The sequence below is a fragment of the Crassostrea angulata genome, chromosome 5 (genome assembly GCF_025612915.1).
Source record: "Crassostrea angulata isolate pt1a10 chromosome 5, ASM2561291v2, whole genome shotgun sequence".
In the NCBI taxonomy this organism is placed as follows: Eukaryota; Metazoa; Mollusca; class Bivalvia; order Ostreida; family Ostreidae; genus Magallana; species Magallana angulata.
This window is the reverse complement of record NC_069115.1, coordinates 36,846,749-36,871,659: the sequence shown is the minus strand read 5'-3', so window position 1 is coordinate 36,871,659 and position 24,911 is coordinate 36,846,749. Positions and strand designations below refer to the sequence as shown.

The 24,911-nt window shown below is 31.5% G+C and overlaps 4 protein-coding genes and 1 pseudogene across 4 annotated transcripts; 2 read left to right on the top strand and 3 right to left on the bottom strand.

Annotated features, from left to right (window-relative positions):
• Positions 1-2,017: 2,017 nt before the first annotated feature.
• LOC128186348 (uncharacterized) lies at positions 2,018-2,613 on the top strand. The gene has a single exon (XM_052856151.1). The coding sequence runs from the start codon at positions 2,174-2,176 to the stop codon at positions 2,609-2,611; it is 438 nt and encodes a 145-aa protein (XP_052712111.1). The 5' UTR covers positions 2,018-2,173; the 3' UTR covers positions 2,612-2,613.
• An 884-nt stretch (positions 2,614-3,497) lies between these two features.
• On the top strand, positions 3,498-4,746 carry LOC128186343 (putative nuclease HARBI1; annotated as a pseudogene).
• Positions 4,747-4,930: 184 nt separating this feature from the next.
• On the bottom strand, positions 4,931-7,269 carry LOC128185392 (uncharacterized). The gene is made up of 6 exons (XM_052854996.1): positions 7,250-7,269; positions 6,979-7,097; positions 6,657-6,725; positions 5,893-5,958; positions 5,474-5,518; positions 4,931-5,151 (listed from the first exon to the last, which is right to left on the bottom strand). The coding sequence occupies exons 1-6, from the start codon at positions 7,267-7,269 to the stop codon at positions 4,931-4,933; spliced, it is 540 nt and encodes a 179-aa protein (XP_052710956.1).
• Positions 7,270-9,503: 2,234 nt separating this feature from the next.
• Positions 9,504-11,144, bottom strand: LOC128186346 (uncharacterized). Its single transcript, XM_052856149.1, has 5 exons — positions 10,759-11,144; positions 10,523-10,660; positions 10,232-10,318; positions 9,791-9,902; positions 9,504-9,659 (listed from the first exon to the last, which is right to left on the bottom strand). Exons 1-5 carry the CDS (start codon positions 10,829-10,831, stop codon positions 9,527-9,529), a joined length of 543 nt encoding a protein of 180 aa, XP_052712109.1. The 5' UTR covers positions 10,832-11,144; the 3' UTR covers positions 9,504-9,526.
• An 8,077-nt stretch (positions 11,145-19,221) lies between these two features.
• On the bottom strand, positions 19,222-24,631 carry LOC128186349 (uncharacterized). The gene is made up of 5 exons (XM_052856152.1): positions 24,616-24,631; positions 20,225-20,359; positions 19,928-20,014; positions 19,482-19,593; positions 19,222-19,354 (listed from the first exon to the last, which is right to left on the bottom strand). Exons 1-5 carry the CDS (start codon positions 24,629-24,631, stop codon positions 19,222-19,224), a joined length of 483 nt encoding a protein of 160 aa, XP_052712112.1.
• Between the last annotated feature and the right edge of the window lie 280 nt (positions 24,632-24,911).

Here is a 24,911-nt window from a genome sequence, read left to right as displayed (position 1 = left end):
TTATCTATAAATTAAACTATTGATTAATCCTAATATTATAGAAATATATCGGGGCGGGGGTTAATAAGAAACTTTCAACAAAATATATTGTGTTGCATATAGTCCTATCATTGTACAAAATTTAAATATTAAAAACCGTCATGCATTATGAATTCTATCAAAAAACATTACTTCGAATGATTTTATAATATGTTTGCCTGTAACAAAGCATATGGAGGAGGGAAATAATAACCTTAAGGTTGAATAATTTAATCGACGTAGCGTTATGAATATAAAAATATCTTGGAGGTTTACTATACATGTAATTATTCTTTGTCTTTATAACTTTATCTGCAGTGCTACCGAGTATGAACACCAAGCTACATCGATTTGTTAGAATGTTTTTTTGTAGATTATAGCAGATTTGCATTTTATTTATCAACGGGAAAAATGAAAGAAAAAACCGCATGAATAATTGTCAGCAACGGAAAATTTTACTCTATAATCTTTTCATTTTTTGTGTGCTGAATATTAACTTTAGGTTGAGGAAAATGATACACCGTATATTTCATTTACTGCACCGTGTCATTTACATTTCAGCTTAAACACAATGGGCATTTAAAGCTTATTGGTTAAATTTCAATGAGGAATATCACTGTATAGAAAAGTGCAAATTTAACAGAGGTTTTCTTACAGTAACAGGTAAATATTATATTTGTGAAAAGAAAAAAAAGACGTTTGTATAAAAATGTAGGACAAACGGATTAACATAAAGATGACCATGCACATTTTTTATCATTGGTAGTAGTATAGTATGTTGAATACCAATATTTTCAATTGTGAATATGACCAACGAATATAATCAATTTTTGTGATATTTTACATGCTGGTTTTTTTTATAATCAGCTAAACACATATTTCCCAAACACAGCGTTATTCAAACAGGCCCTCAAAACATGCTAGAATTCATTTTTTCATGCACGGCTATCTGTTAAATGCATTATCTGCTCACAAAAAGGTATTAGAAGTAATGATATTCAAAACAGACGTAAAATTTTTACAGTGTCATTTTGATTAAGTCATTATTAAAGCACCTATTTGAATGCCCATTTATGTAACATACATTTAAAGTACGTATCATTTTAATCACAAAAATAGATTCATATTATGACAGTTTAATTTCACATTAAATTCCAAGGCATTCTCCATAAAGATGCCGCATACCTACTTTTTAAAAGATTTACTGCTTGACACATCCTAGGGGTTTTCCGAACTGGGGCGAGGAAATACGGAAACGCGATGGGTAGTTCAGGGTACATGTAATTTAAACTCTTAACTTCTGAATTTTATCAGACAAAATTAAAATACCGCATGCTTTAGATTGTGTAAAATGTAAAATACTGCGTTTTGCATTTATCTGTCCGTGTATATTTTTATGTATTTAAAGTATATTTCATCTTACATGTTAACTATTAATATCGAATACATTCAAATTATAAATCTAAAAACAAAAAAGCATTCATTTAAACGGAGCAAATAAAGTTCTTAACCATGTGTATATATTGTTTTTTTTGGGTGTTGTTGTTGTTGAAAAATTGAAATTGTTGTGTTGTTCTAGAGACACATGTACCAATACATGTAAGTAGTTAAGAGGTCTCTGACTACTTATTTACTGTTTGGAATATATATACTTAAAAACTGATGTAGAATGACTTGAAAAAATTCAACTCTTGATGATTCATTATTACAGCTCTGCTCGGTGTGGTAAATACTTGTTATTTTTATGAATGAAGCTTGTGCATTTTAAGAGCAAAATAATATTTGATATTTTTAACTACCCTTCTATATTACCTGAAAGACTCTGAATATCCATTCACCTATGTATGTGTCATTTAAATTCTTTTCTGTAGATCTCACCATTTTTGCTTACGATCAAAATATGCGTAATAAAAAATCAAGACGGTATTCGGAACGATTTTTAAACGAATTGAGAAAACGCCTGGGTCCACCGCCATAAAACATTCTTAAGTCTGAGAATGTTCTCAAGTCTGAGAATATTCTCAACTCCCCAATTCTCAGACTCAGCCGCCGCCATAAAAAAGTTGAGCAAAATAAAAATTCTCAAATTCTGCTTTATTCTCAAATATTTGAGTATACAAAAAAGTAGACTTAAGAATTTTCTCAAGCAAACAAAATGGCTGCCATTGTCAGACGTCGGCGTCGCAGAAGACAGAACGCGGTTCCAATGAGGCGGCCCCGTGTTTTTCGAGACCTAAGTAATCCTCTGGAAAGCCTTGATGAGGAAGAAGTGTATCAAAGATACAGGTTTTCTACAGAAACCATTCTGTTTATCGTGGATGGAGTCAACAACATCCTAGAGACAGACACTGCCAGGAATCGGTCGATTCCCCCGCTGATCCAGGTGCTCCTTTTCCTACGATTCGTGGCCACCGGGGCACACCTGCGACTTGTTAGGGACAGTTTGAATGTGTCAGAATCGTCTGCAGGAAGAGTGGTAAAATCTGTGGCAAGGGCAATTATTGAGGTGTTCACACACCTTATTAAATTCCCGGTGGGTGAGTCAGGGAAGGATTCCGCCGAATTGCAGGTAATCATTGTACACACTGTTTAGAGTTGTATGCGCCGTAAAATGAAAGTTGCCGCTTCTGCTTTAAAAGCACAATAAACATTGTAAAAGTAAACAATTCTGAGAGTTCAACTTCTTAACATTCCGTAATAAAGGTGTTTTTAAAAGCTAAGACATAAATGTTTCTGATTAAAGCTTGTACAGACATCGAACATAATTCACACATCTCCAAAGATGATTGACTTTTTGGGTTTTTTCACTCAAAAGAGTTCCGCAAAGGGCAGTTACCGAATAATAGGTGGTGGATCCAAGAGAGGTGTATTACTAAAAGTCTGTTGCACTTGTCAGTTTGATTATCAAGGATGTTCATTGTCAATTGGTTTACAAATTATTACATGTATATCCAACACACTAAAATCAGAGTACTCATACCACTACCACCCTGTGATAAAATGACTGAACATCTTAAAACAACCCACTCTCAAACACCCCCCCAACCCTCTTTCAAAATATGTATGATTAAAGTACCCTTCTTCATCTTTTCATAGCAATTATTCACTTAATTTTTAAATAAACTAGATTTTACACTTTAAAGTGAATTTGCGAGTAAATAAATTCATTTGAGTCTAAATGTGGTGAAGGGGGTGCTAGGTCAATGCAGATATTACAAATGGATACCATAGTATTTAAATAAAATTTTGTACTTACATGTAGTATATAAGATGGAATACCTTTTTCAAAGTTTATGGTTTTTTCTATATCTATCCCGCTGGGGTCTTAGTATTTTATTTGTTTTTTTTTTTTTTTGGGGGGGGGGGGCAAGTTGGTGGGTTAATGCTGGGGTTGGGTCAGCGTCTTTATAGATATACATCTGTAGCATTGAGAATCTTACAACATATTGAAATACATCTTGCAATATATTTATGGAAACAAATCTCGAATCTTAACCTGGATCACTACATGATGCGTACATGTATCATTGATAATACATGAACATACATTATAATATAAACATTTCTTTTTTCTTAGGATTTCCTAAAGTTCTAGGTTGTGTTGATGGAACACAAATAAGAATTTCCACACCGTCTGCAAATAACGCTGACTTTGTAAACAGAAAAGGATTTCATAGTCTAAATGTTCAGGTACTTTTTTTTTAAATGTATGTTTAAACGTGGACCTTGATTGATAAAAATCATAAACTTATATTGGTAAAATTTAATGCTTTATACTTAAGTCTGTAGACATTTATTTATTAAGATGAATAAAATTATAAAGTTGTTCAAGATAATCTGATGAGCAAATCGAAAGTTAAAAAATATGTATAAATATTGAATTAAATATGTTGTACAAATGTTTATCAACACAATACAGAAAATCAGAATGTCAGAATTTGTTAAACATTATAGAACATACCGTACTCAAAAATGTTTGCATTGTAATCACATTTCTCTACATAAAACAATATTTTTGTACATGTAGATGGTGTGTGACCCTAACTTTAGAATAACCTCCCTTTGTGCCAGATGGCCAGGATCCTGCCATGACTCAAGAATTTGGAGAACATCATCTATTTGTCAGCAGTTTGAAAATGGTAATTGCATGGTGTTTTAATACTTAACCTCAGCAATAATGCAATCAAATTCCTATATAATAAAATTTATGTATAACCATTCTATAAAAATCATGCAACTTTGTAAAGGTACTTATAAATACCATTATTTGATTTATATTGTGTTCATCAAGTTTTTGCAAATTTAAAATACAAAATATTGTTAAAATCTAGGAATGCATGATGGTCTACTACTGGGCGACTCTGGCTACCCCCTAACCAGATATTTGATGACCCCTATCTAACACCACGGACCCCTGCTGTGGAGAGATTTAATGCCAGCTTGTGTCGCACACGGGTTCTGATTGAACAGACTTTTGGAATATTGAAGAGAAAGTTCCAATCGCTTCATTTTGGACTGAGGACATGCCCAGACCAAGCAGTAGAATACATAACTGCTGCCTGTATCCTACACAACATCGCCATAGACAGACAAGACACTCAAGTCAGGTACAATATTTGCAACCTTAATATCAGGGACTGTCAGCCTCAGCTCCTGCAGGTCCCTGCAGCACCTGCCAGGTTTGATGGAGTCTTGAAGAGAGCTGCCATCACCAATGGATTTTTCTGAGCCACTTTCAGGCTATGTACCATAATGCATAACAATAGACTTTTGAAGTTTGATTTTAAGATAATTTATTTCTGCTAAGTAACATAATTTTAATATCTCTCTCTCCCCCTTTCTTTCTCTCTCTCCCTTTCTCTCTCTCTCTCTCTCTCTCTCTCTCTCTCAAATTATAATATGTAAATTGTCATTAACATTCAAGCAGTGATGACAACTGTCCCACTAGACATGGGAATGATGTCTGAATTTCAAAAACTAATTTTTGCTTTTGTAGAGTAAGGACCTCCTTCTTCAAAACTAAAACTTCTCTTTCTACTCTTATTTTAGCAATCTCATCCTGCAGTCTTTGGTTATCGAGAGTTATGTTTTCTCTTTCCAGTTCTTCTAAACACCTTCTTTGGGATTCTTTCTCTATTAAATTATTTTAACATATTAGTGTAATAGTAAAGCAGAGCAAAAACGATATTGATCCATGTAGACATGTATATAATATGTATTCAATTATCTCAGTGTCAATCAACTTCGTGCAAATTTATAAAGTAATTGTTTAAAATTATTAAAGATCATTTATTAATATGGTTCTATGTATGATAAACACATGATTTCTTTATTTGTTCATAAATTCATTAGTTGTGTTAAATGAATCGATCTACATGTATTTATTTTATAGGCACATAGCTGAATTAATGTATTTGTTAATAAACTAGTATATGTTTAAGTTTATAACATGTACCTTTTTTGTTGTGCTTCTTCTTTTTACATCCTGAATGTTCTGGCACTGGTAGAAAACAAAGTATAATATTAACTGATATAGTAAACTACATATACTCATATATTATATTATATTAAATCTATTATATATTACACTTTTGACAAAAATACCCTCTACACTCATATCACTTAATGCTTTGTATTTCAAAATGTGTACAATATTTCAATTCCTATCAATAATACTTGTTAGAAAAGTACGTGGAAATACCGGTACATGAAGCAAATGTATAGCAGTAAATTTGCTGGACTGGGATCTATATGTCTAAAGCTGGGGCATATGCTGACAGCTTTTCTTGCTAGGTTGTATATACGTGTATACCACTTAACAATCAATGATGATTACTTTAAAACCAATCATGGTCAATAAAATTACCACCATACCATGAATGCTGATTTCTTCTACTGCTTTTGCATTTTCTTTGTCCAAATTTTCAAGCTTTTCTGCTACTGCATTAAAATATTTTAAAACTGCAAACTTAGGTGCAAAACATGAAATAAAATGATAGAAAATAAGTGTCATATATACAGAATAATACATATCCTTTTCCATATCACAGCCAGTATCAGCCCGACGGATGATATTGGTCGAGGGCTGATACAGGCTGTGATATAGAAAAAGGGTATCTATTATAATATTCATTACATTCTTAGTAATAAAACTTTTTAAAAAGATCAACTTGAACAAATGATTTTAAATATCATTTAAAGGTAGTCTGTACATGTATTAAATAAAAATATGAGATCTTATTGTTTTACTAAACATAAATCTACAGAACCAGAATTTCCCCAGGTTTTCAAATTAACTGCTTCTATACAGTTGCTAGCATTGGTAGTTTTAAACTGCACTTTAAAATGTCAACTGTAGCAAATGTTTTATTTTTCGTTTGTAAACATGCACAAATACCGAAATGAAAGAATTAAGGCAGAGGAGTTCCGCAAGTGGTGTGATACCGATCCGTACCAGCCCTAGGGCTGCATGATAACCTGTGTTGTGATGTCGTCTGTATCACATATGCAAAAAAACTGTATTTACTACTAAGTATGTAATCAAATGTTATTTTCTTATGGATGTATTATATATACGGTATATACCGGTGTATATTATACAACATTCTCAAAGACAAGTACAAGTAACTTTATTTTACCTTCTGATGTACTTTGTTCAGATAAGCAAGACATTTCAGCTGTCGATGAGGACTGACATTGAACTGGAGCTTAAAAGTAAAGAGTGTATATTTATTGTACTATTTTAAAAGCAAATTTTATTTCGAAGCAGTAATCATATGAAGCCAGCTATTTCTCTCTCTCTCTCTCTCTCTCTCTCTCTCTCTCTCTCTCTCTCTCTCTCTCTCTCTCTCTCTCTCTCTCTCTTAAGTTTCTTAAAAATTGATGAAGCTTTTGTAGTTGTCAAAAATATATCTAAATCAAAATAATGATGCATGAAACACTTAAATTAATTGTAAGTACCATCAGTGTCAACTCCACCTTCCAATCCATGGATATTTGGCTCCCCATCAGAGAGCCGAAGGAATGTCTCTTCACAAAGTGTAAGAGGTGGTAAGGGGGGACCACCTCCAGTTTTTGGTCTTTAAACTCCATCTAATTTTTCTTTACCTGCATGCAAGAAAACTTATTAATGCACTTTAGCTATTTTGTCCAATGACCATGAAAATTATGTTTATATAATGAATAATATCAAATATTTATATCAGTTATTATTACAGCTTTAATTTAATACTGTTTATGAGCTATATACATCTATAAAACAATAAAATAAACTTTCAAAAGGATTGTAATGATGTTAATTATAACATACTTCTTGATTTGATGTTGTAATATTTCTTTTTTTATCTCGTCCAAACCCCTTCTCTTTGTGTCAAACATACTGAAACAGTAAATAAACTTCATCAATATAAAGACGATCACAAGGGATTTTCCGATTCTATTTTTAGCATCTCATAACCATTTTCAGTAAATGATAACCAGTATTTAATCACAGCGTTTTAACAATATAATGCAGATTAAAATGTTTAAAATATGTTATCCATTTTCTGTATATATACACATGTTACGTTGCATGACACTTGCCACAACTGACTGTGTTTCCGATTCAAATTTATACAGCATCTGTGCACTTGAATCCATGAGTGTTGTAAAACGAAAGTACAAGTAGGTCAGGCCTATTTAAGAAAAATGTCACCCAGATCATTCTTTTTATTGAATTTCCTTTAAAAAAAACTTACGAATTTAGTCTGTCTGCAATACAACTCCATTCCTTCTCTCTAATATCCTTTATTTTCCCCTTCATCCCGCTTCCCTTTATTGGACCAAACAATGTAAGGGACCTTTCCTTGACGTTTTCTATAAGCGCAATTTCTTCTTCTGCTGTCCAGTTTTGAGCTCTCACTCTCTGCTTTTTCTCTTCGGTTTCCATGATAATAATCAGGTAGCAGACGACAAAAGACAGAGGAAATTACGCATTTGTTTACAGTAGATACGGACATTTTCAACCTTTTTAACACAGAAGAGCTCCACTAGACCCCTTTAGTCATTGAAAAAAAATACGCGAAAACCGTCTCGCGAGAACATAAATTTGAGAAAATTCTCAACTCAAGTCTTGAGAATTACTCAGCTAAGAATATTCTCAAGTGCCTTTATGGCGGTGATTTTGAGAATATTTTTAGCTGAGTAATTATTTTGAGAATTCTCAAAGTTTTATGGCGGTGGACCCTGAAGAAAATGAAAGCGCTTCTGTTTTACTCGATCATTGTGTTTTCATTTATTTAAGTTTTATATATATTTCACCGACCACTGAGGTTTTCCTTGGAATTACCTATATATATATATATATATATATATATATATATATATATATATATATATATATATATATATATATATATATATATATATATATATATATATATATAAATATTTAATATAATATAATTAAATATTAATATTGATATTAATTAATTAATTAATATTAATTAATTAATATAATTTAATATAAATATTTTTTATTTTTTATTTTTCTTTCTCGGGCTTGAATTCTTAAATATAAAGATGTAGCTGCCACGTTTTGATCCGGTGTTTAAACTTAATCTAGTTTTTATATATCATTTAGTTTAGTTTAGTGCTAGTTTTGTAGATGTTTTTCTTCTTTCTTATGTAGTTTGTATTTTGTTGTCCTGAAGAAGGGACGGGTTGTCCCGAAAATTTGACAATATTTTACTTTATTGTTCGTGTCGTTGGTTATTTTTTGTGCTTTTATATATATATATATATGGATTGGATTATATCGGATCGATCATACGCATTAAATGTTATTACTCGTAATGATTATCAAACGAGTGATTTATTCATTTCTCTTTCTCATTGCATTATTTAAAAAATCCCTAATTCTGAATTTTATGCTTTCGACTTAAAATATCTACAATGACTCTATCTGCCAAAGTAATTGTGGGCTGCAAACCATGTCAGCAATCCTATAAAATGATTATATAAATAAAGGTAAAGTAAAACGTTTGTTCTTAAAAAAAATATAGTATTTTGAATATGTAAGATATTACAAGTTTTTGACAAAGTCATTTTACAAGGAGATATGAAAAAGTTCAGACAAGGCATAGAAAGTAACGTTGTTTATGTGCCTATGTTATATACCTAATATTTAAAAAAAATCCAGCCAAATGCGATGTATTTATTAACTGTGTATGTCAAAAAACGTATATCGTTCAGAGTTCACGAATTTTTTCCCATAAATTTAAAGTTATTTATTGTGACAGCTAAACTGCTTCGTCCGACGCCAAATCTCGTCGTACTCGGGAAATATTAAAGAAAAGTTTAAAAACTGCATTCGGGTAATGATTTGATTTTCCACAAAAAAAAATGTCTTTGAAAAACATTTATTAAAAATGTTCATTCTTGAATTTTAAATGTTGATTTTTACCACATACTTAAATACAAATAGAAACAACAACGTAAACTGTGTCTTAATATTTTTATTAGCTCCAAATCAAACTCTTATAAAAAAGGAGCTGCCACTGAGTATGGATATTAAAATATGTTTGTTGTTCTTAGATTTCGTTGTCCGTAGTTTCCAGATGCAAAACAAAATTTTAGAGTTGCGTGGATATTTCTTTCTGCACCTACATGTACGTACAACAATATACCATGATTTTCAAGACAAGTTTTATAAAATTACTTTAAATCTTTTAAAGCTTGGAAATTGTCTATTGTATATTCAAATTGAAACATTCATGAAAATATTTACTTTTACCTTTTCTCTAAACTGTTCAACTCTTTCCAACGGTTTTGATGAGTCAGTGGTGAGTAACCTTTAGCTGCACCAGATTTTATTCTATTCTCGTCCTTCTCAAAAGTTGATTTTCCTATTAAATGAAAAATAGATGACAAAAGAATTTTTAATTTTTAACATGATGATCCGAAAAAGAGACTAAAGAGATATTTTTGAAAGCACGAAGATTAAATCTAAACAATAATTCGTTTTATTTTGTATTCATTTTCGATTTCTTCCTTTAAAATGAAGCAATTTAATATTTTAGAATATACCCATGATATATTCTTGACAAACTTTATTTACTAGTCAATTTTTACTGTATTTAAAAGTTATTTTCTCTGTCAAAAGCTAATTTGAATGTATAAAATCTAGTGTTTGAAACGACAAGAGTATATAATGCATTATAAAAGGATTACTTACCGCACTTACAATCACAGTTTATTTGCAGGTCCTTTACATACACTTGCTGATTACAACACAACTCTATTTGAGGTTTGTAAATTCCTTCTGAAATCAACAACCAACGACTTCAATTCACATGGGATAACATAACAGAAAATAGTACGACTATAATGTTTTCTTGCATAAGTTTAAAGCAAAAACTCTGTCATGTTCTCTCTTTCCCTTTTTCATATTGCAATTTGCTCACTAGAAAAGTAGTCCGTATATAAACAAAATTTTGAGTTGTTTGAACACTTATTAAATACTTGCCACCACAACAATCAATTTCCATTTCCTCTTGATATCTTGCATGGACACCGGATCTTCGGCAACAAATCTGTGTTGTTTGATTAATCTTTGCGCTGGTAATTTGGTCAATCTTTGAATATACACATTCTCCATCTACAACTACATGTACATTCCAGGTCAAGCAATCTGCATTTGCAAATAGTGTATTGGTCTAAATTTTCAAAGGTTTTTTTACGTATGTATGTACCAGTACATACCTTTTAAATCCGTAGAGTTTACGACCGTTATTATGAGACGAAAACTTAGCATCAGGAATGTAAACGCCTTCATATTCTTCTTGAAAAATATTGATCCAAAGGTCCCTGGACTTCTTTGCTCAAGAATCGGGCAGTGATGTATTTGTTTAATATGATATATTAGATTGTTATACTTTCATGTTAAATACTGAAATCTGATTGGTTAAGACGCAGTTAATAATATTTACTATAACCCTCAGCGTTAGCAACGCACTTGGCAACGGGTAACATTAAAAAATGTTACATGCGCGAAAATTATGCGCGTACGGTTCGCTGTAGAATTCACGTTATTCCTATATAAAAGCAGTAACATTTTCTTAAAATTTTTAAAAAAGACATTCAGTATAACAAAATAAATAGTGCCTGTTTGGGAGGATAACAGTTGAAATTGACACCCCTCGAAAACCATTGTCAACCTCCGCTTCGCGTCGGTTGACAATGGTTTTCTCGGGGTGTCAATTTTAACTGTTACCCTCCCAAACAGGCACTATTTATATAGTATATCATAGCATACTCCTTCATATTCGGAATTTCCTTGCATATATCAACCCACGGGTTTTATCTTCTTTTGGATAGAACTTGGGATTTGTCATTTTGGATTTTCCGCTATGTTTAATTGGCCACTAATCTGTGTCCGATAAAATGCATATTGTCAGGTAGTTGTTAATTTTATCATCGTTTGATGGAATGTACATTGGGCAGCAACATTTAATATTTTCATGTACTTTATTAATTTGACTGGTTAAAATGGACTGAGTCTGTATGATTTCATAATCTTCATATATAAAGATATCAATTTTTTTGTTTTATAATAAAGGATCATATTTAACATTCGAGCAATTGAATCGAAGAACGTTTGGAACAACACACGACGACAAAACAACACATATCAAAGCAATGAAACAAATGGCAATTTTGTTGCAAAGTGTAAGTCAGAATTTAATGATTGTTTTATATTTATTAAAATTCCAATGCTATATTTGTTATGTAATGGTACAGGACATAAAATGTGAAACATATTAGTTAAACAAACAACCAAGAATACGCTATAGTGAGGATTAAATATACAGTGCGCAAAAATATGTGAACGGTTTATTCATGAAAGTCCAATCCTACGAAAAAGATATCGTTGAAATCATTAATTTAAAGAGCATTTATAAAGTATTTGCTTATCATAAATACTGAATGAAAAATTTATAGGACAAACTGTAAATACAAATCTGGCATGATACACTTAAAAAGAATGCTGAGGTTATAATTACCTTGACATTTTTTATGACATGTTTGTGTGCATTGAAATCCGGTATCTAAAAACGCGTATCAGCAATTATATATCAATGAGGCTTAAGAACACGATCAAAGCTCGTTTTGAAAACATTTTTTGCCTCACATCGATTAATTTATCATATTTATCTACACTGATTAAATTACGAAAAAAAGGGTGGAGTTGGAAAATCTTCTTTAATCATAAGGGATTATAATTATTTAAGAATATATTTAGATGGTTGTGAAAAAGAAATAAGTAAATGTACCTACAAAACCCTTTTAAGTTTAAATAGGTTATCTTCAAGAAAAACTGCGCCAGTTTGGATTACTTGTAAGCATTCTCTAGATTTCTACCCTCATTCATATATCGTTTCAAATGATGAAAAAATCTAGGATTTCAAAAGAAAAATATTTGCGTATTTCTTACGTTTTTTTAAGTTAAAGGTGGAAATAAATTGCAATGAACAAATTTGAATTGAAAATTTGTTCAGCACATCTATATTTATACTTGATATCCACTAGATCTAAACTATTACCCAAGAAAATATGAAATGAAATTAATTTTTAAAATTTTCAGCTTTATGATGCAGACGATCACTAACAATATTACACAATTCAAGATCAATGTCCCCTTATCTTGTCAGATAAAAAATGTAATAAAAAAACTTTTGTTGTTTCTAGTAGGCAAATGGCTTAAATATGCAATTTTGAATTAAACTTCTAGTTAAAACTGTTAAGCTTTAATATGCGGACGATCACTAACAATATCACACATTTCAAGATCGATGAATCCTTATCTTGTCAGATAAAAAATGAATTAACCAATTGCCGTTGATCTGTCAAATGCATTACTTTGGGTAGCTGTGGGTATCTACAACATTGACGAAGCCTGCATGTATTCATAACCTTAATGGTGAGTTGATATTTTGATGACACTGCGTACCGGAAACGCCACTGGGCCATATACTGTTAAGTAAGACACTTGTTTGAAATTTAAAGACTTAAATTTATCAATCTTGGTCATACTTTGATAAATAAGAAAAAAAATATTTACTCCACCAAGAAAGTACCTTTTCCCCATGGTTCTAATAATTAAGGTTACTATTTTAAGCTCCTTCAAGTTGTCTTAAATGTTGCGCGACCTACTGCTGCATTATTTACGTTTATATATAATGTTACTTATATTTTGAAATGAAATAGAATGTACGCACTACTTGCAAATCTGTAAGTCTAACAAACAACACAGATTAGGTTACTTCGAGGATTACCCCAGGGCGCAAAACTATGTCAATGATTCATTCACAAAAGTTCGTTACGACAATTCATACCTACATGAAAGGTATCTTTTCAATCATACATTTAAATAGCAATTACAATGCATTGCTCATTACAGTTACTTAATAAAAAGTTTCACATGGCAAACTGAGATTTAAAATCTGGCATTATACATAAATAAAGAACAATGTGGTTTACCTTGACATTTTGCAAAGTTAAGTGCATTCGTTTGATTATTTGTTGGGTATATTGAACAAAAGTATCTAAAAAGGCGAATCAAAAGTTGTATATAAATGAATCTTTAAAACACGATCAAAGTTCCTTTTTAATGCTTCCTTCACATTAAATAGAATATTCTATCATATTATCTGCATTGATTAAATTAGGGCAAAAAGGATGGTATCGGACACTTTGTCTTGAATCATAGGGTTTTTTTAAAACTTATATTTGGATGTTTGTACAAAAAGTGAATATCTGTCAAAACCCTTTTAATTTGAAATAAGTTATCGTCAAGAAAAACTGTGTCAGTGTGGATCACTCATAAGCATTCTCCAGATCTATACCTTCATTAATGCACCGGATCAAATGTTAAAAAATCAAGCATTCCAAATGAAAAAAAAATGCTTATTCCTTATATATTTTTTTTTTGGGGGGGGGGGGGGTAAAGGCAGAAGATAATTTACAATGGACAAATTTCAATTGAAAAAAAATTCAGCATATCTATATTTATCCTTGATATCCACTAAATCTAAAACAATACCCGTGAAAATATGACATAAATTTTTAAGCTTTTTCATGCAGACGATATCTAACAATTTTAAATGTGATTCATGCCTACAGGAATGGTATCTTTTCAATCATGAATTTAAAAAAGGTTGGTAATTTTTTGTCTGTTTTGTTCTTTCAATAATACGATATCTCAAAAAATGCACAAATTATTTTCGATTTAAAAAAAATTATTGATACCATGCATAGAAGATCAAATGGTCTTCTACAGGAAAGAATTACATTTTTAAGTCAGTATAGAAACTAATCTACACTTTTTAATGCTTAAACTCGAATTGGTTATTCGTTCGGCTGTTAAATATAAGTTTGTCCAAAAATCTTTACCCTTGTTTTCGTACAAAATTAATGTCTAACCCATCAATATTAAGACTTACAGATATTTATAAATAAGCTTTTTAAAATCTCTGTATTATATAATAATCAAATATTAAATGGGCATGGTCACGATTTAGTCATTTTTTATATTGTTTATTGTTAAATTGCTTTCGTCATCCTCTTCTAAACAACCAAAATGTGGATGTCAATTAAAGAGTGATAAGCAAACATATATCTCACAATAGCTCGTGCCATATTTTTGTGTTACATTAGTTCGATAAACCAGTAAAAATTCTATTTCAAGCTGATTTTTCTGTCTGTTAAATCGTTTTGAACAAACATAAACGGTTTCAAGCATATCCATTCTAGGTCTAAACCTTACATATTCTTGTCAACATTCAAAGGAAAAAACCATACAAACATGGCCTAAACTTTGTTTATATACTAAAAACTTATGACTCCTGTATCTCTCTTAAATCTCGTCGACTGACACTCAAATTGTGATTGATTTGAACGGCTTACCAAAGCATTGTGACCATGCCAAGTTACAACTGAGGTTCTGGTCACTAAAGATTTAAGTACTTGGATGCGTTATTAAATTTTTAAATAAACCAATGCCTTTATTGATAGGAATTTAAAAAAGTCAAATTCATTTATTTATTTTACAATAGAAAAACTTACATTTTTCAATTGCCAAAATTATCACTTGTTTAAAATTAGAATTTTCTAAACATTATCTGAAAGAAACGTTTTGGCCGTTTGCTTGCTAACAAGTTGAATGGGTTATCTAATGGACTAGCTACAACAGGTTCATGTCTTTATCGTGCTCATTGTATAATCTGCGCTTGAAAATGGGGACATTCTGCCTATATACACTTCTGTTGCTATATAAACACACCCATTACACACACCATAAAATTGGCTGATTAGCTGGATTCTAAAAATATGTAAATTATGTATTCAGAGTTCTGTGTGTTATTTTATGAGTTCACTTGGATTTAATTTCGGACTCGGAAAACAATTTATGGGGGCGATTAAAGTGAGAGGTGTGGAAATCCATTGTGCAGTTCAGAGAGCAATTAACCTTTTTTATCACCACACTTAAACACAAATACGCTAAATTTGAAGAAAAAAAAATCATTATATTGAAGCTGTTATTAACGTACATACAATAATGTAATGTAATATATTTGACATAAAGCTAAAAACCTGATTGAAGAGCACATACAAAAATTGATAAAAATACTTAAATTTTGAGTCAAAAAAAGAAATGTTTACACTTAATCGAACTCAGTTCATAATTATAATTACTAAAATAAGCATAAACATTTACATGCACAATTTATATCAAAGCGTGATCATGTATGCAATTTTTTTAATTTATGATAAAAAATCGCAAACTTTTTTATGCATTTAAAATGCGAAGTTTTTTTTAGTATTAACAGTTTAATAAAATTTTATAAATAATGATATCAATATATCAGCCTAGATGTTTCAACGTCTGTAAATTACAAATGCATTTTGTATGTTGTCTATTATTTTGTACTGAACGTCAACTACACAACATAATTTTGACAAAAATCAGTATTTTATTTTACATAAATACATGTAGTATATACATTGTAAATGCTGCTCTTTTAATCACGTAATAAGAATCGGTAGCTCTTAAATACCTTTGAATAATACACGATATTACTTAACGACACTTCAACATTCTTGCTCTGGTTTTCAATGTCTCCAGAATCGGACATAAACCTTTTAATTTTTTTGACCAAACAAAGAAAGTATTAGTCAGCTTTGAGGGGGATTCATGGAAACTCAATGGAAAGTTTCAACTTATGGTGATATATATTGAACTTTTTTAAACTAAGCCTCAGGTAAGGCGTTTAAGAAAGATCTCGGTCAAATAGCAACAAGCTTTCCCAAAAAAAAAAATGTGTCAGCAAATAAAGGGTTTTCTCCTTGCCATTTCTGTCACATTCTATTTGCATCATATATAAGTTGTAAACAAGAACCCTGGTATTTTTATGGATTGACTACCAATAGGACGTTCCTTATTTTTCAAAGAATAAATAGCGGAAATATTTTTTGTTTTCATTTTGTCGTATAGAATTGCACTGGTGTGCTCTCAAGCATTTAAACTATGATTAATAACTCAATTTTAACAAGACTAATTTTCTTTCGTATAACATAATTTAACAGCCCTGAAAGCAGTTGCTGCTTCACAGGTAAATGTAACTTTACCCATCATATCCCTGTTATGTGTTTAGAATTCAAATGAGACAAATAAGTAGCATCAGTTTATCTGTCAAATCTATATTTATATACCAAGAACTAAAAAAGATCCTCTGCATATGGTAATGAGAGACATTTGGACTAAATACTTGCTAATAAAAAGGTTAGTAGGATTTAGACAGCACAATTCAGGCACGATTAACACCGTTTTTGAAAGGGTGGGAGAGACTGATCCAAAATTGTGACAAGCCAAATAAAAAAAATTAAAAGTGGGGTGGGGGCAACTCTCTCTTTTTATACGTATTTTTAAGACAGATGTTTCCTGGGGGAAAGCGGGGCCCAGTCGTTAACTCACATATATTGATTTAGAAGTATTTAATTTAGCAGATCAGTAAAAGCATGCGTTCTATATAAATATTGTTTTATAAAATGAGTAATGCTATATAATTCTTGTGGTTTCCTAAAACTATTCATAGGAAACATTTTCGGTGTAATATTCAAAACAAATCTGTTTCACATTAAATCTTAATGATGAGAACAATGATGAGTTTGCAAAATACGACTTGCAAATTATCTCTGAGTAGATCACATAACTCTTGCTGGAAATTTTTAAAATAGCATAAAAATAAATAAGGCTTTTAAAGAAACAAAGCATGACTTGTATCGTGATTAAAAAAGTATTCGTTTTTGTTAACTGAACTTTATCTTTAAAAATTCAATAGACAAATTTTACAACTTATTTACCTTTGCGTTATTTATATTTTCTGTGATGTAGGAATAGTTTATTCGGTCTGCCAAGATTAGCTGTGGTATTTCCGACAAAGAGTAGTTGAAACCACGTTAATATTCCTCATACTGTGACGGATGTTAATATAAGGTGGGGGGGGGGGGGGCATTAACGTTGCCGGAAGCGAGAGCAACAGGCGAGAACTCACGTGTCCATGCGGGCGACTATCATTACCTTTCATATACAACCACTGTCGATCAAAGGGAAATGCCTTGGGTTGCAGGGATTGTATTGTCCTATATTGACACTCAGTCATAATTTCATGAGATATTCATTTAATTATATATGAATAAAAATATACGTTAAATATCAAAGCTGATTATAAATCAAGAAGGTTAAATGAGTACTCTTGCTTTAAAATTTAATGTTTTCAGAATGACAATAACTTGACAGTCACTGTTGAAAATGCAAAAAAAAACTGTGTCATCTTTCATGATGATATGTAGTTGTTCTTATGTATCACGTTTTTACAACTGTGAACATGTCTCCGATAAAGAGTTCAAAACAATTATGGGTCAATAATATTCTTTCCCATAATTAAAAGATATACCCTGTGTCAGATAAGCCAGTAATACTGAAGTCTTGTGGTTTTTTATGAATGAAGTTTATCCATTTAAAGAGCAGAATAAAAAAAAATATCCTTTTATATAACCTTAGAATTATCTGTGCTACGAATAAAGACTCTGAATACCCATTCACCTATATATGTGTCATTTAAATTCTTTTCTGTAGATCTCATTAGTTTAGCTAACGATAAAAATTCTGTATGCATAATCAAAAAATCAAGACGGTATTTGGAGCAATTCTTTAACGAATTAAAAACATAACAAGCAAATTTGCAACACATTCATTACAACTGTTTATACAAAATTAACAGACTGAGTAAAGGCTTTGTTTTTATGCCTGTTAGCAAATATTACGAATTTATTGATGTTATTTTACAGTCAGTGGATGTTTATAGCTAAGAAACATTGTCAGTTAAGCGTTTATAAAAAAAAATACGATGTTGATAAGATCATAATTAAATTAATTAATCTTAACGAATGATTTATTTGATTTTCTTTCTAAATGCATTATAAATCCCCAATAATTCTTCATATCATGTCTTAGGCAGACTCAAACTTTTTTACAATGACTCTATCTGCCAAAGTAAATGTAGGCTGCAAACCATATCAGCCATGCTATAAAATGATTATATAAAAAAAACTAAAACGGTTGTACTTCGCGCAACAAAGTATTCTATCTCATATTTTGAATATCCAAGGTACATGTATCATAATATTTTGTAATCTTTACCGACAACGTCCTTTTACCAAGAGTCATGAAGGCGAAGATCCGATTAGACATAGAACGTTAGGTTGTTTAGGTGCGTATTTTATCTTCCAAATATTTCAAACCTTTCAGCTATTTGTGATGTTTTAAATGTGTTTGTCAAAAACGCATATCGTTCAGTGTTCAGGTACTCTTTACCATTATTTAAAAGCTACTCACTGTATCAGATAAACCGCCTCACCCGACACCAAATATCAACGTATATTATTGAGACAGCAAAACATTACATTTAAAGAATAACGTATTTTCTAAAGAAAAGGTAAACAACTGCATTTCGGTAATGATTAGATTTTCCAAATAAAAGTCTTTGAAAAACTTTTATTCAAATTTTCATAGATTTAAAATGTTGATTTTTACCGTTTAATTAAATACAAATACACAAAGTTGAACAACGTAAAATGAATCTTCATATTTTTATTGGCTCATAATTAAACTCTTATAAAAAAGGATTTGCCACTAAGTATGGATATTAAGATATGTTTGATGTTTTTAGATTTCGTTTTCCGTAACTTCCAGATGCAAAACAAAATTTTAGAGTTGCTTCGATATTTCTTTCTGCACCTACGAAAATATATATTGACATGAATTTTAAGACAAATTCATTATAATTACTCTAAATCTTTTACAGCTTTAAAATCAATCTATCGCATATTCAAATTGACACATTTATGAAAATTTTTACTTTTACCTTTTTTTCAAACTGTTCAACTCTTTCCAACGGTTATGACGAGTCCGCAGTGAGCCAACTTTAGGCACACCTGATTTCACTCTGTTCTCGTCCTTCTCAAAATTTGATTTTCCTATAAAATGAAAAAATAGAATGACAAATAAAATTAAGATTTTTTAACATGATAATCCGAAAGAAGCCTTAAGGGATATTTTTGGAGAGAATAAAGATTAAATGTAAACAATAATTCTTTTTATTTGATATTCATTTTTGTTTTCCTTTTTTTGAAATGATGCAATTAAATTTGTAAAAAGAAATAACCTCAACAAACTTTATGTGCTAGTCAATTTTTACAGTGTTTGAAAGCTATTTTCTTCGTCAAATACTAATTAAATGTAGAAAATCAAATATATACACTGTTTGAAACGACAAGAGTTATATACTGCATGATAAAAGGATAAACTTACCACACTTGCAATCACAGTTTGTTTGCATTTCCTTTACGTACACTTGATCGTTGTAACACAACTCTATTTGAAGTTTGTAAATTCCTTCTGAAATCAGCAATCAACAATTTCAATTCACATAAAATAAAATTACAACAAAAATATAGTACAAAAATATTTTTTCTTCCATAAGTTAAAAGCCAAAAATCTTTTAAATATTCTATCTTTCTTTTTTTTCAAATTGCGATTTGCTCACGTGAAAATTATTCCGTATATAGACAAAATTTCGAGTTGTTCAAACATTGTTTTAATACTTGCCACCACAACAACCAATTTCCATTTCCTCTCGATATCTCGCATGGACACCTGACCGACAACAAATCTGTGTTGTTTTATTAAACTTTGCGTTGAGAATTTGGTCAATTTTCGAGTACACACATTCATCGCCTACAACTGCAAATACATTCCAGGTCAAGCAATTTCCATTTGCAAATTAAGTGTATTGGTCTAAATTTTCAAAGGTTTTCATACGTATTTATATATCTGTATAACCTCTTAAATTCGTAGAGTTTGCAGTCGTTATTATGAGAAAAAAACATAACATCCAGGGTGTAAGTGCCTTCATCTTCTACTTCCAAATGCTCAGTCAACGACTGGACTTCTTCGCTGAAGCATCGGACAGTGGTATAGTTTTATAATATGTTACATTAGATTATATTATAGCATACTCCTTCATATTTGGACTGTCCTTGCATAATTATATCAACCCACGGGCTGTTTTTTTTTGGATAGAACATATGCTTTGTCATTTTGGACTTTCCACTAATGTGTGTCCGATAAACTACGTTTAGTCAGGCAAACTCATCGTTTGATGGAATGTACATCGGGTAGCAACATTTAAAATGTTCATGTATTTTATTCTATTACTGGTTAATATGCATTACTTTTGGGCATCTCCAACATTGACGCGGCATGTAAGCATGTTTAGCATTTAAAGGTGATTTGATATTTGAGGACCCTGCGAACCAAAACACAACTGAGCCATTTCCTGTCAGGCATTGCTATAAAATTCGAGACTTAAATCTATTTATCTTGCTAATGCTTCTAACAATAATAAAGATAAGAAATAATCACTTACACCACCGAAAAAATTATCTTTTCCCATGGTTCTAATCTCGAAGGCTATTTGAAGCCCATACAAGTTTATTAAAATGCTGCATTACCAACGTGTATACAACGATATTCGTTTTTATTTGTTTTATATTAAAGTATTACACTACTGGATCTAAAAAACCCTGTCCGTATGAAAATCCCCTGTCTTCCCCTGTCACCCCCTGTGTTTTCACTGTCATCCCCTGTGCATCCCCTGTGTGCCACTGTACAGAGCCCCTGTATACCCTGTCATCCCCTGTGCGCCCCTGTACACATCCCCCTGTGTGCCACTGTAAGCCCCTGTCACCCCCTGAACGCCCCTGTCATCCCCTGTAAGCCACTGTATACCCCTGTGCATGTCCCTGACATCCCCTGTACGGCTTTTGACTGGGTTTTTTTTTCAATATCATTTTCTTAATTCAACTATTGAAATCACATGTGTTATATTTTGAGCTAAAAGTCAATATTTGCACTCAACAGCGCCGAATCACAAGACACACTGTTATCGTAATTTTAGAAATCACATTTTTTAGTTGATAATTTGTTGATACTTCAAAAATTATGCTAACAACTGAAGATTTGAGATTCACCGGGTGGTAAACCTCAGGTGAGGGCGGGAATTATTTTTTTATATTAGGTGTGCAAGCCCTTAGGGCATGTAGTCCTTTTGAGCTCGGGAACATCGCTACTCCCTAATATTTGAAAAACAGACATAAAAATACAACATATAATGAATTATTAAGTTTTTAAAGTTGTCTACAGATATATGTACACTTTACTTAAGAATATCTTAAGCCTATGGTAATAAACATACACTAGAAACTAAGATCAAGCGCGGAACATGGTTTTGTATATATCTAAACATATAGGAGCGCACTTAAACCAATAAAGCAGTCAGAATAAAGAATTTATAATCAGCTATGTAACGATAGAGTACACCTTTCTTCTTTTTTCTAACCAAGTTCTTGGTTATACCTTTATTAATTTCCCGTGAAAAGCAAAATAAAGCTTCAATAGCTTATATAAGTTTGTCTAAGAAATATTTTAGTATGTTTGTTCAATACGTTTCTGACCGGCTTATTGGACTCTTGAATTGAATTAAAACTCATGTTTTAATCTCATAATCAATTTCATTAATTTCCAAAATCTATCCAAGAGAGAGAGAGAGAGAGAGTGTGTGTGTGTGAGAGAGAGAAAGAGTTTGAGAGAGAGTTTGCATTGACTTTGAATTAAATTTATTAATTATATAGTTTACCCGGGAATTAATTTCCTAATAAGTAAACATGCAATCCTAATCTTTATTACCTATTCTTTATCATTCCGCAGCCCATGTGGTCAGAACATACACAACATAAATGTAAATGTAGAACTAGTGTTTTCTATACATGTAGCCTATGGAGTTTATACACTGAGAGAGAGAGAGAGAGAGAGAGAGAGAGAGAGAGAGAGAGAGAGAGAGAGAGAGAGAGAGAGAGATTGCATTGATTTTAATTAAATGTTACAAATAGTTTAAACGGGAATTAATTTCTTAATAAGTAAACATGCAATCCTTATTAATTTTTAAAACCAATTTTCTTTAGTTATTTAGATTAACTTAGAGCTGTCAAATTGATTTTTAATTCATGTATGTTTTATACTACTCCAGATCAATTGATCAAAAAACTTGAAGACACATGATTAACAACTAGCTGATTGAAGCTACAGTTTTCAAAGGAGATGATGTTGACATAATTTCACTCGTTCAGTGATTATATAATAGCTACTGTACACAGCCCTTCTTGACAATTTGCAGTTCACGGTAGCGAGATAAAAGAACAAGAGATGATAGACACCCGTGTACACGTATATATACACACACTTCCTCAGATCTGAATGGTCGGTCAGTGATTATATAATAGCTATATACTGTATACAGCCCTTCTTGACAATTTGCAGTGCACGGTAGCGAGACTGGGAACAAGGAGGTGACAGACACACGTGTACTGGTCTGGATGCTCGGTAATGCTACACAATAATGCAATATGTTGTTTAAACACCCCTTATGACCTTTTTCCCAGTCTGTCAAGTAAAGAAACAAGATATTGAAAATTTCAATTTTTCAGTTCTGAGAATTTCAAACATGAAAAGATTGATGAGCTTTAAATTCAGAACATTATTTGGCACAGTGATATGAAGTAAAACTGTATATTGCTCTTTTATATTTTTCATTTTTCAAATGAAATAAAATTAAAATAAATGCCTGATATTGTTCTGATCCGAAACCCGGACCATTGTTTAATATAATGCATGTGTGTATAATTAAATGGTACCCCGTTACCGGCATTTGCATACAATCATGCATTAAATCGTTCATTAACGGTATCATTGCTCTACAGTGTATATGCATGTGGACAATTCTATACAATAATACATATGAATAACTAAACTGGAAAATGCACACTAGCTGATAGAAGTTTAAAGTGTCAATGGACCGGTCTAATCCCCCTTTCCGAAAAAAATCAACTCTCTCTCTCTCTCTCTCATGATTTATAAAAAAACAATACTGACAGCAATTATCAGCGATTTACATTAAATTCATAAAGGCTGTTTAATTCTATGCATCATTGCACTGGTCAAAACAGTCAAAATATAGGTGATCATTTCGAGCGGTGTGTGGTTATCTGCACGTGCTGATCATGTTGTGTTATTATTATTATGCGCTTTCTCTCAGTCAGGTTACATGGCACAGAACATTGCAGATTTCACGCACTCCTCCACTTATTTTTCTTTCTTTTTTCTTTCTATTTTATTTTTACAAAATACAGAACATGGTCATTTGTTTAAATGCACGTAATAAAATAAGCGGTTTATCGGTATACAAGTATATCTTGATTTGTGTCAATGTTGAGTCAAAATTATTCACACTTGTAATAATATTGCCTTCTATGAAATGCAAAGAAAACCTGAAGCACCGTCTAAAACATGAATGCTATATATAAATTTTTAAAAATCCGAATTAATTAAAAGCTATTTAATTACTTAGCGAGCAGTTAAAGACCGTACAGGGGATGTCAGGGGCATGCACAGGGGGAGACAGTGGCTTACAGGGGATGACAGGGGCGTACAGGGGGTGACAGGGGTTTACAGTGGCACACAGGGGGATGTGTACAGGGGCGCACAGGGGATGACAGGGTATACAGGGGCTCCGTACAGTGGCACACAGGGGGTGTACAGGGGATGACAGTGAAAACACAGGGGGTGACAGGGGAAGACAGGGGATTTTCATACGGACAGGGGTTTTTAGAGCCAGTAGTGAATTATGCTTTACATTTGAACAGTTGAATCGAAGAAATTTGGAACAACCTACAATACAAACACAAAACATATCATAGCCATAATAAGACATTCGTGAATTTTGTTTTAAATTCTTACACAAAAATTATTGGTAGTTTAATTCTTATTTCAATTTCAATGTCATGTTGTTTTTATAATGTTACAATACTTATATTATAAAATGAAGTTTAATGTATTCACTACTTACAATCTGTAAGTCAAAGAAACAGTCTAGAATATGCTACCTTGAAGATTACTCATCCGGGGCGCAAAACTATGTCAATGATTCATTCATAAAAGTCCATCACGGCAATTCAAACCTACATGAAAGGTATCTTTTCAATCATAAATTTAAAGAGTAATTACAATACATTTGCTCATTACAATTACTTGATAAAAAAATGTTTACATGGCAAACTGTGATTATATATCTAGCATTATACATGTATAAAGAACAATGTGGTTTACCTTGACAATTTTTTCTTAAAGTTAAATGCATTCGTTCGATTAACTGCTGTGTGTATTGAATAAGTATCTAAGA